The 15,436-nt window shown below is 37.8% G+C and overlaps 1 protein-coding gene across 2 annotated transcripts in view; it reads left to right on the top strand.

The window, feature by feature from the left end:
- Positions 1-3,112: 3,112 nt before the first annotated feature.
- The window catches only part of SLC9C1 (solute carrier family 9 member C1), a 129,581-nt gene continuing 117,257 nt past the window's right edge, over positions 3,113-15,436 (top strand). For both annotated transcript variants that reach the window (XM_058296421.1, XM_058296422.1), the window contains exons 1-4: positions 3,113-3,182; positions 8,010-8,185; positions 11,565-11,665; positions 13,852-13,980. In XM_058296421.1, the coding sequence (XP_058152404.1) occupies positions 8,023-8,185; positions 11,565-11,665; positions 13,852-13,980 (393 nt within the window). In that variant the 5' untranslated portion in view covers positions 3,113-3,182; positions 8,010-8,022. The remainder of the gene's footprint in view (positions 3,183-8,009; positions 8,186-11,564; positions 11,666-13,851; positions 13,981-15,436) is intronic.

Here is a 15,436-nt window from a genome sequence, read left to right on the forward strand (position 1 = left end):
CAGGGATGGCGGTGAGTCCGACCAGCCACCCTATTATGGGGGCAGCGGCTTGGCCTGCCGCGGCTGCTCCCCCGCCAGGCCAGCAAACCACACTTCAGCCCGAGGGGTGACCGCACAGTTCCAAGGCTATGAAATGAAAAATTAAGGCATCATCAGAGATGCTTTCTCACCAATGTCGGCTGCCTCATGGTAAAACAAGATGACCACCAATCTCTGCCTTCCCCTCCAGGCTCACCATCTTCCAGAGTCCAGTCTCCAGAGCTCAGCTCTGAGCTATCAGGCTATGGTTCATTTCTCCCTGGTGTTCAGTTCTTTGAGTTTCTTGGGGCTTTTCCCCTTGAGCACAGCTGTGGGCAAACCTGGAGTCCTTTCTCTCACATTGTAGGATCAAATATGGCAGCTCCCTTTTCCTCTGTGTGTGTGACTCTGTGTGTGTCTATGTTTATACCACCCAGTAAGAGGGTGGAGACTCAACCTGAGTCATATCTCACTGATGTAGTCCAATCAAAAGCAATCTCATCAAGTGATCTAAAGTGAATCTAATGGAATCAAAGGGTACTGAACCCACAGGAATAGATTAGTTTAAGAACATTATCTTTTTTGATTCACAAAATTCAAAATGTCACAGTGCCATTTCAGACAACTCTTAGTTGTAGGTATTGGCCTCATATGAGACTTTAAATATTTTTTAGAATTTGCCTAAAGAAAAAATATCATGGGTAGGACAATATAAGTTGCTAAAGTGAGTGTGAAGCTGCTGAATCAGGCGTAGCAAGCTCTGAGTACTTCCACTCTTGTTGGGAATTGGCCAATTTGTGGTGATTCTCCCTTTCTTTGAGGAGTCCTTTGTTATTGCAATGCACTATTGGCATCAGTAAATTAAAGCATTTGTGTATCAGAGGGAGTGGAATATTTTAGTCTGAAGGTTTTCAAAGTTATTTGAATTTTTAAACTGAGCATAATTTCTGCTTTTTACATTTTCATTTTTGTATATCATGTTTTCTTTATAGTTAAATCTGTGTTTTGTAACTTTGTGAGTTGACTTGCTGAATTTGCACTTTGAGCTGTTGATATAAATGCGATATTTGTCTGATTATCTGGTTTCCATTTTTGAACATCAACTGTCACCATTTATACTTACAAAGAAAAGTGCAGAAGTAATTTAATAATATTTTACAGTTAAAGGAATATTCCTATTTTTTACATGCTTCATTTGCTAAGCTGTTTTCTACACAGTTTCAACATGTATTTATCAAGCTATTTAGTGTGTGAAATTCAGTTAATCTGATAAAATGAAGAATATAGAAGCAGCTCTTTTTCCTGCTTAGAAAATTTATATTTTCTATACAGATGGAAGAATAGAGCTAAATTTTTAAGGGTTGATTAAACAAGCCTTTAACTCAAACCAAGAGTTGAGAATTCAGCTTATTGGTTTTTGCGTATTGTTTTCTGTTATTGATTGTTGTTTTCTGTTTTGGGGGTTTGGTTTTTAAAACATGAAATCATATTCTAATGTTTCTTTTTATTTTCTTTTTGTTGAAACTTATACTGTAAAGAGGTCCACGTAATGGATTAAAATGGATTAAAAAATGCAACTGAAAAAAAAATGGAAGTAAATAGCTTTCAATATTTATTTAACTTCTTAACCATAAAGGTGGACTGCACTTAAAAATGGAAGAAGAAATCACACACAAAACATTTATAGAGTTTAGGGTACAAAATATTTAAATTTAATAATGGTGAAATATTCTGAAAGCAAATAACAGACGAGAGGAAGTCACTCACAGCAGATATTATAAGAATAAAACATGACTATTTGTCATGAATCTCAACAACCAAATAAATCAGAGAGGAAAAAAAGAAAAAGAAAGTTAATCCTTGTAGTCATTGGGGCTAATTTAAGGGTTAGAATTTAAGAAAGAGATGAAGCATCGAGAAAAAAATAAAAAATAACTTAGAGAGAAGTCAATACCTTTCTCACAAAAATATACATATGATGATTGAAGCTTTCAATTGCTTTACTAATTATAGCTCTAATAGAAGATATGAGTGTGATTCTTATGTTTCCATCAAAATGATCTCAACTTAAATTTCATTAAACATCTGTACTTCATCACATTTAAACCCCTTTTTTCTATTTCCTTGACAAACCAATCCCCAAAATGGATTTACATTATTCACTTTGTGAAGATAATTTCTTTCAGCATAGCCTACTGCTTTGTGGCCACTAGGAGAATTTGAACAAGGGCTATGATTATTTTTCTGCCATCCAGGAAGATAATTTAGCATGTATCCTTTAGCAGTTAATTCTGTATTTGGTGGGTTTCTCTTTTTCTTTCCAACTCCTTTACATCTCTTATCTGCACATCAGCATTCCTTCTCAGATGCCCAAAATAGCATCACGAAGACTGTGTGTGAGTAAGAGAAAGGTAAAAATACAGATATCACACCTGCCAAGTAAATATCTAGATTTCAGAATAATTACAATATTTCTCCCCAAATATTTTATGATGAGACCAGGAATATGAAACTTGGTTTTATGTTATTATCGCTAGGTAATTCAAATTAAAATATTCTTTACATATTAAAACTTTTGGAATAAATGAGTGTATCACTGTTCCTGAGTATTTCCACATAACTCTCTGAGTCCACCTAGACTGATCGCCATAATTTCATTCTCCTGTATGCCCAGAACAGTCTTTCCCTTTCTTTTATCCTGACACAGCAAAATGTGTTCTTATATTTCAAAATCTTTAATACTCTTATTCAGGAAACTCACTCCTGCTAGAAGTCCAGGAAAGCAGTGTATATTAGCATTTTGTCAGAAATCCAGTGTTCCAAAACTTTAAATTAAAATAACCCAAATTCTTGAGTTCTTTTTTCACCCCTTATTTGTTTAATTGTTTAATGGAATACACTGCACTGCATTGTGGCTTCAAAAGCTGCCTTAGGTGTACAGCGGCGAGGCCGCTGCCTGTAGCACCTACCAGACCATATTTCATCAGCCAATCAAGTCAGGAGTTCTAAACCTGAAGCCAATGGGTACAGACCAGGGGCGGGGCTTGTTGCAAGTAACTGTCAGTGAGGTTGCAGTTGGTCTTAGCTGTTCTGGGGTGAACAAAATCGCTGGCCTCCACTTCTTACGTACGTACTGCAAGATACTCCTCCTGAGGCTTTGAAAGGTGAGCCCTCCCTAGTTTTCCTATCAAGGTGCTCTTTACCTTCGCCACTGGGACTTTCTCCCTCAGCTTCTCTCCAGCAGAAACAAATGCCCCTACAGTATTCCCGCTGTGGATTCAGCGGTTCTCTCTCGGAGTTTCCACCTTTCCTGTGGCAGCCAATCAAGTACTTTCCCAAAGATCAAACTTCCTCACAATTTGAATTTCTGTCCATCAGCCCCTGCCCCTCTTTCATTACATTTCTTATGTCAATTCTTTCCAAACTCTATTCACCTGACACATGTTCCCTTGGCTTAACGAGGAACTGAAAAGTGAAGCTCCAGAGGAAAGCACAGTGAAGCTGTGAATCTTCTCAGGTGTGTAGAGCTAACTCCCAGAGAGAGGGAGGACTCATTCTGCAGGAAGCATTAGCAGGTCAATGGATCACCCACCAAACTCCCACCTTAGGGAGAGGCATCCCTAACCTAGAAATAACTAAAGGAGAAACCTAGGATTTTTTTTTTTCTGAAGAAAACAATCAGTGAGGAAAGCAGATGTGGCTCAAGCAATTGTACTCCCATTACCATATAGGAGGTCCAGGGTTCGATGCCCAGGGCCTCCTGGTGAAGGCAAGCTGGCCCATGTGGCGAGCTGGCCCACACAGAGTGCTGGCCTGCACGGAGTACTGGCCTGTGTTGATACTGCCCCACACAGGAGTGCTGGCTCATGCAGAGAGCTGGCATAGGAAGATGATGCAGCAAAAAGTGACACAGTGGAGAAATAATAAGAGACACAAAAGCTCTGGGAGCTGAGGTGGCACAAGAGAATGATCGCCTCTCTCCCACCCTGGAAGGTCCCAGGATCAGTTCCCAGAGCCACCTAATGAGAAAATAAGTAGACACAGAAGATCACACAGTGAATGGACACAGAGAGCAGACAATGGAGGAAGGGGGGAGAAATAAGTAAATTTTAAAATCTTAAAAAAAAAATCAGTGAATAAGATGGCTGCAGTATTTTGTGGTAAGAATTTACTGAGGAGAAACCCACCTTGAGTTGTTGATATGAGTTGTAAAGATTATTGAGATTCCAACAGTCACCTCTTCAAGGATACTTTTGTCATCTAATTCCTGCAAAACATCATTAAAGGAAGATGTTCCCACTTTCAGTGAAGTAGTGTAACTTCCACTTCATGAGACAGAGAATTTTTCAGGGCTGACTGACTGTTAAGGACAAATCCACAAGCCACTTTTAAGAAAGTCATTGATTACCTCTATTCACAAAGGGAATTGAAGTATTAGCTAATTTACTGATAAATTAGAGATTCCATGTGGTAATTTCAAGATAAACCAATATTTTTTCTTTAATGGGACATGGACTCAAATATATTCAAAGCTATCAGAGGTCAATTTAAGCTGAAGAAAAGTTTTAATTAGGTTGAAAATCTGTTTATTCTCACCTATACTTCTTTACCCATACCTTTAAAAATGCTTAGAATAAAGTAATGTTAGCAATTGCATTCCAACTTAAGATGAGATTGCTTTGCAGGTAAAGGTCCATTAGGCAAATTTGGAGGAGAGGTTGAGGAAGCCAAACCTAGTAGCTGCCACATATTCATAGCCAGATGGTGAAACTCTTGTGAACTTGATCATTTATGTCCTTGAATTTCAAGGATAGTCAAGACTTGGGGTAATTTTATTTTATGAAAGGAATTTATTAGGGTTGACTTTATAAACACTTAAGTTTTCAAATAAATAATTTTGAAATAGAAAAAAGCTTCTTGGACAATGTCTCCTTTTTCTTTGGAAAATAAGAGCAGGTAGGCAGACAAGTTATAATACTATGTTAACTATATTTATACTTAATTGTGTTAAATTCTGCAAACAGGTACAAATATGTGATTATGATGCAGAAAAATAGTTTTCCTTTATTGGTCAAGTTAGTATGCCCTAGGATGCTTAGTCTTGGAGCAATAGTGGGCCACGTTAAGAGGTGACATTGACAATATTTTCCTGAGTAGTATGATGTTAACTAAAGGCAGATATCACTAAATCAAAATGTCCTTAGCTAATGGTAGGGATTTCCCCTAGAGTAGTGCTTTTTTAACCATGGCTATTTATTAGAATTACTGGGAAACTTCTAAAATTCTCAGTACCCAAGCTGCAAACCAGACCAATTAAATGTACTTCTGGGTGTGGCACCCAGGCATTGGTAATTTTCAAAACTCCCCACGTGATTTTATTGTGCAGCCAAAGTTGAAAATCTTTGTCTTTGGGGCATAGCTGAGCCTCTTCAGCTTTACTATTTATATTACTAACATCCTCTTAATAATATGTGAAGGGAAGGATAAGGCATTTAGAAATCCCTTGAGGGGGTAAAAAAAAAGGCAGCCACTGGCATCCGGGAACTGCTCGCACAAACAGTCTCAAAGAGCATCAATCAGACAATGTCACTCTGAGACCATAACAATGGAGACAAAAACATGGTCACCATGCAAGCCATAAAATATCTAATATCCCTTCTTTCAGCTAAAATGAGTGGCTGCTGCTTTACCCATTACAGGTTCAGCCCATCACGGCTTTGTCCTCCCTCTAGTCTGTGCTTTCTATAGATAAGATTTATTGAGATACCCAGTCACAGAATTGTCCTTGCTTTTTGTGAGCACCCAAAACAGAGTAAATCCCCACTTCCTTAGACGGTCTCCAACATTACCCTGACAACGCCCAGATCTTAAAATAGGTTTTTGCTAGCAACCTCTTATCTGAGACACCCAACAGTTCCCTATAGTGAGTAGTTGCCCTTACTGCAACAAATAATAAACCCTTGTCCACAAATATGTGCCTGGTGGTTCATGAATAATGGGCATTGAAATCTTTTTCTCACAAAATCTGACTCAAGAAGGTTGAAAAGAAGTTGGCTTTGAGCCTGAAAATTGAACAATGTTGCCTTTGAATTGGGTGGAGTACAGTAGTTTCAAAACTTGGCTACACATTAGAATCATCTGGAATATCCAGGCTGCACCCCAGACTGCATTAATCAGAATCTTGGGGGAGGGTACCCAGACATCAGTATTATATATTTCCACAAATAAAATAAAGATAATAAATATAGGGAGAAGAAAGACACAGACTAGAAATTAGACAGATGGAAAATTGAGGCTAACCAAGTTGAAGTTGCCCCAAGTCTTTCAACCTGAAAGCAGCAGCCCATCAGACTTTGCATCCAAGCAGTCTGACCACAGAGTCTGCACTTTTACCTTAGAGCTAATATGACACAACTATTGCAAGTGGTGTTTACAAGTCTTTTTTTGTTTTGTTTTTGTTTTTTTAAAAGATTTATTTATTTCTCTCCCCTCCCCTTTCCCCACCCCACCCCAGTTGTCTGTTCTCTGTGTCTATTTGCTGCATCTTCTTTGTCCACTTCTGTTGTTGTCAGCGGCACAGGAATCTGTGTTTCTTTTTGCTGCTTCATCTTGTTGTGTCAGCTCTCCGTGTGTGCGGCACCATTCCTGGGCAGGCTGCACTTTCTTTCGCGCTGGGCGGCTCTCCTTACGGGGCACACTCCTTGTGTGTGGGGCTCCCCTGCGTGGGCACACCCCTGCATGGTTCGGCACTCCTTGCCCTCATCAGCACTGCGCCTGAGCCAGCTGTACATGGGTCAAGGAGGCCCAGGGTTTGAACCGCAGACCTCCCATGTGGTAGACGGACGCCCTAACCACTGGGCCAAGTCCACCGCCCAAGTCTTTTTGTTGATGATGAAATAATACCAAACAGATGATACGACTGTGGGCAATTTTTTTCTTGCCTTTGAAATGTTTGTTTATATATTTTTAAGTGTTCACAATAAGCATATATTCATTTACTTAATTTTTCTGTGTAAAATTTGTTTTTATGATCTGAAATGAGTTTATAAAAACGTATAAGTACATATTAGCAATTTAAAAAATTGCTGGGTTATGAGAGGAAAATTAGTAATAACTAATTTGTTGTTCAGCAAGGCTGCCAGGTGAGATGCCAAGAATAGACACTAGAAGGAGTTGAGCCATTATTATAAAAGATAGAATCAGCATAATTCCCTGCATGAGCTTTAAGACCCCTGATGTAAAATTTTCCTTTCTATGTGTATCAGGTTTGATCAACTGACTGCGACTATTATTTATTGCTTCAAACCAAAATACATCAAAATCCTTATTTGTTCCTCTTCCAAGAAGTAATGAGACGGAACATGTAACATCTCCTTTGTCATGTCCTTTCAGTGTCAATATTTTTCTTATGTTTCTGGTGCTGTATAAAAATATAAAAACTAGAGAAAAACTGTCCCATCAGTGTCCAAATGAGATAAAAGAAGGCTATGATTGGATATCATCATGGTCAATTGACTTCTGTCTGGATAAAACAACAAAAGAGATTTGTACATTCTTTGCTCCATCCCATTTCCCACTCTGGAATAGCAGCCAGGACATGCTTCCAGAGGTTCAGATACACTGAGGGCAAAACCATCAATTATCCATTCTGGGACCAAGTGACCTGCACCAGACTGGTGGCTGGTTAAATGCAGAGTCTTTCTTTAAGACAACTGGATAGATGCAGAGTGGGTAATAGCTAAGTAGCTCTTGGCATTGTGAGTGAACCCAAGGGTAACCCTGAATAGTTTCTGTCATTTGAGGTTGTGCCTTTTCCATTTTATTTTAATTGAAAGCGTCATAGAAGGGAGAGGCACTCCTAATTTCAGAAGACCCTAACATTACCACTAGAAATAATTTAAAGAGAAATTTAGGAGTTTTTAAAGAAAAGCATTAGAAGTCCACGAAGGTGAGAAATCTTATGTTCCTTTAATCTTACCTGTGTTTTGCAGACAGCTGTAAGAGATGGAGAGCAGGCTAGACTCAAATAATGAAATTATAAATGTCAGCATTTCCAACAAAAGAATTACTAGCACATGGGTAGAGTTTCTCAAGATTGTGTTCTTGAGTGCTCCAAAAGATCTACCTGAAATTGTTCTCACATTGTCTTTGATCTGTGTAATTGGAGGTAGGTGTAATTCTCTCTTCATCTGAATTTCTTCTAAGGATATATTTTGTCAATGCCACATATAGAAATAAGGAAAGTAGCTGCAATAGAAAATAAGAGTTTTGTTCCTGACTTTATACCTTTATGCCAAGATTTTCAATTAAGTGAATCTAACAATAATCTGCCTCTGAAAGAGACAAGTAGGACCTGATTTCCATATACTTCGTCTCTATTGGTTTTAAAGTATTCACACCTTATTTGCTAGTTAGATTTAAGTGACTGAATAAAAACAGATAAGCATAAAATCAAGGTTTGGGGAATTTTTTTGGTTATCTGAATTACTATAAATTATAATTTGATTCATTTCACTTGGACAAAGAGTTTTTGAACTTCTGAATGGTTGGGTTAGTTTTAACCGACTTGGTAAGGAGTCTGGTTGATTTTTTTCTAAATGGTATATCTACCTAGCTCTTACGAAAATAAAACAACACTGTGGGAATTTTAAAAAGCACTTTTTTTCACTTTCTTTGACTTAAGTATTATATTACCAAAAAAAAATTTTAATTGAAGGCGATGCTATGATATTGCTTATTGCGCTTAGATAGCAATAATAAACATTAGCGTTCTTCTGAACTTTCTAATGTATAATAGATAACAGTTATTTAAACTTTTTATAGTCATAAAATACACACAACTCAGAAGTTCCCATTTTAACAAAATTCAAGCATTCAATTCGGTGGTATTAGTGTCACAATGTTGTGCTACCATCACCACTATCCATTACCAAAAGTTTTCCAACACCTGAAATAAAAATTCTGTATCCAGTAACAGTACTTCCCATTCCTCCCCTATCTCTGTCCCCAGTAACCTGTAATCTACTTTCCGACTCTTTGAATTTGCTTATCCTAGACATTAATATAAATTAAATCATATAATATTTACCCTTTGTGTCTGACTTATTCCACTCACCATGATGTGCTCAAGTTTCATCCATGTTGTAAGACATACCATAACTTCATTCCTTTTTAGAGCTGAATAATATTCCATTGTGTATATATATACCTCATTTTGTTTATCCATTCATCTGTTGATGGACACTTGGGTTGCTTCCACCTCTTGTCCATTGTGAACAATGCTGCTGTGAACATGGATGTACAAATATCTGTTTCACTCCCTGCTCTTAATTGTTTGGGGTATATACCTAGAAGTGAGACTGCTGAGTCATATAGTAATTCTATGTTACACTTTCAGAGAAACTGCCAAACTGATTTCCACAGTGGCTGAACCATTTTGCAATCCCACCAACAATATACAAGTGTTCCAATTTCTCTACATCCTCAACAACACTTGTTATTTTCCATATAATTGCCATCCTAGTGGTATTTCATTGTGGTTTTGATTTACATACCCCTGGTGATCAATATAGTTGAGCATCTTTTTATGTACTTATTGGCCATTATAATTTGGAGAAATGTCTCTTTAAGTCCTTAAATCTTTTGCCCATGTTTTAATTGGGTTATTTATCTTTTGTTGTTGATTTGTAGCAATTCTTTATATATTCTGGATATTAAATCCTTATTAGAGATAAGATTTTCAGATATTTTCTTCCACTCTGTAATTTGTCTTTCCCTTTCTTGATAATATCCTTTGATGTACAAAGTTTTACAGTTTAATCAAGTCCAATTTATCTGTATTTTTTGTTGCTTATGCTTTTTGTATCATATCTAAGAAATTCTTTTCAAGATTATGAAAATTTGTATCTATATTTCCTTCTAAAGGTTTTATAGGTTTATCTCTTAAATTTTGGCCTTTGGTCAGTTTTGACTTTTTTTTTGTATATGCCATGAGGTAAGGATTCAATTTCATTCATTTGCTTGGGGATATCCAATTGTCCCATACCATTTGTTTAAGAGACTCTTCTATCCCTATTGAATGATCTTGTACCCTTGTCAAGTATCAATTTGCAATAGATAGGTGGATTTATTTCTGGACTCTCAATTCTATTCCATTGATCTCTATGTCTATCTTTATGCTAGTCCCACACTGTTTTGATTACTACAGCTTTGTCATGAGTTCTAAATCAGGAATAGGGAGACCTCCAACTTTGTAATTATTTTTCAAGATTGATTTGGCTATTTGGGATGCCTTGTGGTTTCATATGAATTTGAGGATCAACTTTTCCATCTCTTCAGACTTGAATCTTTTTATGTGTTAACTCTGAAAATCAGATTCTTCCCCTTCCCCAGGATTTTAGTACCGATTGGCTCTTTGTTGATGATCTCCTTCAATGCTCAGCTTAGTTTATGATGAACCCGCCGACCAACCATGGCTGATCAACTGTGGTGAACAGCTAGGTTCTTCTCATATCTTTCTGAGCATATTTTTTACCCTGAGCATGTATGGAATGTTTCAAGAATTTCTAAGTATGTGTGAATGTTTCTTCTCCTAAAAACTAAAATTCTCTTGCCAGCTTCTCCTCCAGGGCCCCAGGCACTGTACTCTGTGTTTCACTATCAGTGTTTTGCTTCAGGCAGCTAGTCTGCTTGGCTCAGTTTTACCTTTGTACCACATCTCTGCCCCAGGTAAATTCCGAGTTGAGTGACCCAAACAAGCACCTTGAACCAGTCTTCCAAGGAGAAGGTTGAAGTGGATAACCAAACACACCAAATTTGCAGTTAGGTGGGCTAAAAACCAGGCATGAGGGCCCTGCCCTAGAAACATACTTGAGCTACCAAGCCACTGCCAATCTCACAACCTACAGTACTAAGCCAGGGCAAGCAGATGTATTCCACATATTTTCTAATTTTGTAGGTTTTCTTCCTGATTCACTGTTCACTGAGTCACTATCCTCAGTCATTTTCCAGAATTTTTGGAAAGTTAGTTCTGACAGATCTGCCTGTTTTCACTCTTTCTGAGAGGGAGTTGCCAGGGACATCTAATTCCACCATCTTGTTGATGTCACTCCAATATAAAACAAATTTTTCTCATTGGGCAAATTATTATAACTGGTTCCTCATTTTTAATTAGCCTGGATTTTTCATTAATATTTCATTAATATTTAACTGTTAGTTGCAGGATTGCTAAAGAAACTAATCTCTGATTTGTTTATATTATAAATAGTTCGGTAGTAACCCAAGAGCTAAGAATTGATAGAAAAAATTACTAAAAAAATCTAAGGAAATTTTATACTTAATAAAAGAGGTGAAGCACGTACCTGGTGGATTAACAATTACACTGATTCTGTGTGCTTAGGTGTGAAGGAAGGTCTTAATTACAGGAAAATAGGAAGTGAGTAAGTAGAACATTGTATCATTGTCATCAGTTTTTTTTTTAAATGCCACATAAAAGTTATAGAAATGTGATATTTCATTGCCTTTCAGTAATGACATATTTTTTGCAGCATTTTTGAACATGCGCTTGAAAGACTTTCCAATTCCTCTCCCTGTGATATTGTTTTTATTTGGATGCAGCTTTGAAATATTAAGTTTTACATCTGACCAGGTATGTACAGTAAATATGGATATTTTTCACTGTATCTAAGAGTCATATAAATAGGAAAATGGTTTAAGAAAATTTGCTAAAATATTCCTTGCCTTAGTGCTTTCCCATTGCTTAAAATGTGGATTGCATTAGATCAGCTATGTAGGAAAAGGAAATAGACCGGAAAGAGTTGAGACCCTGCAAAACATTGCCAAAACAGAGCCCAGGTCTGAACTAGATAGGCAGTTGACTCTCATGTCCTGAGAGTCTGAGATGTCACTGACTGTCCAAGTAGAATTCAAAAGCTCAGGCAAGGGCAGTGGATGTAGCTCAAGTGGTTGAGCGTCTGCTTCCCATGATGAAAAATCTGATATTGAGCCAATCCATTGCCTTATTTAGGAATCTTTTACAGGATTTTCATTAGACTAGAGATCAGTATCTAAGTGTGCCTGACTTAGAACCTAGCAAGTTAACTAAGCTGAACCTCTTGCCTGGAGTGGGAAGTGAGGAGAATAGCATATTACAGTAGTTGAGGCAGGTACAATATTACAAAACAGTTGGGAACAGTTGCAGTCAGGCAAGGGAGAGAGAGAATTCTTACCATTAACGTGAGGGATATAAAATGCATTTCTGAGATATTAATAGCCCTCAGGCCCAGGGGTTGGCAAATTTTTTCTACAAAGGCCATATAGTATTTTACACTATGCAGGTCATACAATCTCTGTCATAAATACTCAGTTCTGCCACTGTAGCACATAAGCAACCATAGACAAGACGTAATTGAATTGGCATGTCTGTGTTTCAATAAAACTTTATCTGCAAATTAGCAGGGCCAAATTTGTCCTATGAGCCATAGTTTGTGAATCCCTGTTGTAATTAGAACTTTTCTGAAAATTATTGACTTTCCCCCAAAATTTAGCCCATAATGTTTACAAAATTAAAAAAACTTGGTTAACATGTATTCACATAACTAGAAATGGATCAACTTCTTCAATTTTCTATCATGAACAGATTTTAAAACCATATGATCTTGACATAATTGAAATTCTAAATACATCTATGAATCTAACTCTATTTGTCAGTAACTCTAAAAGAAGAGATTATATGTCAAGACTTGCAAAGGGTCTGAGATTTTCCTCTTGCAAGCTAACAAGTTAGCCTGCCATGGATACCAGCAGAAGACATGGGAGTCCTAGGTCAGAGACAAAGGACTTTATTACTCACAGTAACTGTGCCAGAGTATCAGCATTATTTTGTGCAGGTTCCCTGAACCCCAGTTCCCATAGGGAGAAGCAAAGAAGGTCAGGTAATCCTACATACACACACACATACACAAAATGAATTGCATTACAGAAAAACCTGAGTTTAGAGAACATTAATCTTTTACAGTGGGTAATAAGCTTCTTTGCCCTCTTAACCCAGAGGAAGTCATTATCTTTAGTATACCGGACAATATGAAACTTGCCCGTTGCTCTGGAGGAAGAAACTTCTCTATCTTCCAAGGCTGTTAGCCATGCATACATTCTTGAGAAGATAGTTCAAAAGAAAAGCAAGATGTAGAGAAACACAAGACATGGGAAAACACAAGAGACCCATGGAAAATTTCCTCTCAAATATAATACTTCTTATTGCAGTAGGTACTCAGTGTTTCCTGACTGGGCTGAATTAATGCCCATAACAGGATTTACACACATCACCTACATATTTCATGATAACATCATTATTTAGTTCTTCTATGAACTGTATAACTTTCCATTCTCTACCTTTGCCGTTCTATCATACCCCACACACTTTCTATACAGTCGATGGTTAACTATTTGTATTTTCTGAAATTCCATATGACAATTTACCTCTTTGTAATTTTGCATCCAATAATCCATCCATATGAAACCTCTTTCTTCCTTTTACATACCTGAAAATCCCCTATGTATTCTCTAATATTCATGTCAATGTACTTCCTATATCTGTTATTTTAAAAAATGAGGAAGAGGGTTGTACATTAACTTTCTTCTGTAATTGGAAATAAACTGATTGAAATTTATGAAAATTCAGTAGAGTTAAGACTTAGCACTTACCACATTGCAATATATCTGTCTTTTTAACTGTCTCTCTTGCTAGAGATACAAGTGTCTGGCATGTATTCTATAATAATAGAGGATGGAGAAATGGATAAATGAGAAAATGACCTGTTTTTTTTACATTATTAGGTCCAAAGATATGCAAATGCCATACAATGGATGAGTCCAGAATTATTTTTTAACCTATTTACACCCATAATTATATTTAATGTTGCATTTGACATGGATGTATACATGCTACAAAAGTTACTTTGGCAGGTAAGAAATATTCCTTTTCAATAATATCATTCACTCATGAATTACTATATCATCTATGCTCAGATTTTTTTAAAATTTTGCTGCAAAATGGAAAAGAGAGACAAGGAAAAATTATGGAGTGGGGCCATGGTAAGTTCAGCTTACTGTTTTAGAGACTAAACAGTATCTTATCAATTGTCTAGCATATTGAAGACACAAGAAAAAATTACTGAGGAAAAATTAATTCCCAAAATCTGACTGGCAAAACTTAATGTCAGCTATAATTTTTATCTAAGATGGTATAGGAAGTATTAGAAGTACATTAGGTGCCTAAGAGGTACCTCCTGAGAGCCTCCATGTTGCTCAAATGTGGCCATTCTCTAAGACAAACTCAGCATGTAAATGCATTACCTTCCCCCCAGCATGGCACATGACTCCCGGGGATAAGCCTCCTTGGTGCCGAGGGATTACTACCAAGCACCAGCTGATGATGTAACTAGAAAAAGACCTTGATGAAAAGGGTCAACTCAGACCAGCAGAATATCTCAGCCTACATATCATATAAGGTGTTAAAAACTGCTTTTTGACTTTGGATAAAAGGGGGAAACGGAAAGGACAAATGAGTTTATATGGCTGTGAGTCTATGAAAAAGAGTCGGGCAGTCATCAGAGGGGTAATGCTTACACATGCCTTAGCAGGGTACCAGAGACAGGCAAAATAGATAGAAATCTAGGTACTGGTTCTCCTCAGGGCTACAGAGACCCACAGGTTCTATGGTCATGGCAGATGGCTCTGGAGTTCAGGGCCATGTCAGTTAGCGCTACTTTGGAATTTGTGTTCCTGAGTGTGATGTAATTGGACTCAGATATGATCTTTCTACACATGCCTCTTCTGTAACTTTTACTGGACCTGTGGTTGGCATTTGGGTTGGTGTATACTCAGGAGACCTGAATCTCTGGACTGTCCATGTGACAGCCAGGTCCTGAGCCTCAGCAGACTTGCAACTCCTACCCTCTGGTTTATTGGACTTACCCTGGCCAGCTAACAGGGAGGTGAAGAAGATCAATCACCACACCAGGGAGCCAAGAGTGCCTACAACTGCAAGCAGGAGAATTGCATCCAGCATCCATGTGTAATTTAAGCCCCTCTTGATGTAGCGGGGGACTGGACAAAACCATCCCAGGGTCCACAGGATGGAGGAATAGAGTATGGATTAGAGTGGACTTACTGGTGTTCTGCTGGGGAACTATTGTGCTAAGTAAGGGAAGAAGTTGTAATATTGATGTGGAGAAAGTGACCGTGGTAGCTGCTGATGGTAGGGAGAGGGAAGAAGAGATATGATGTGGGGGCATTTTCAGGATTTGGAGTTGTCCTGGGTGGTGCTGCAGGGACAGATGCTGGACATTGTGTATCCTGCCATGGCCCACTGGGTGGATGGGGGGAGAGTGTAGTCTACAATGTATACCACCATTCATGT

This window comes from Dasypus novemcinctus, chromosome 4, assembly GCF_030445035.2.
Source record: "Dasypus novemcinctus isolate mDasNov1 chromosome 4, mDasNov1.1.hap2, whole genome shotgun sequence".
Taxonomy (NCBI): Eukaryota; Metazoa; Chordata; class Mammalia; order Cingulata; family Dasypodidae; genus Dasypus; species Dasypus novemcinctus.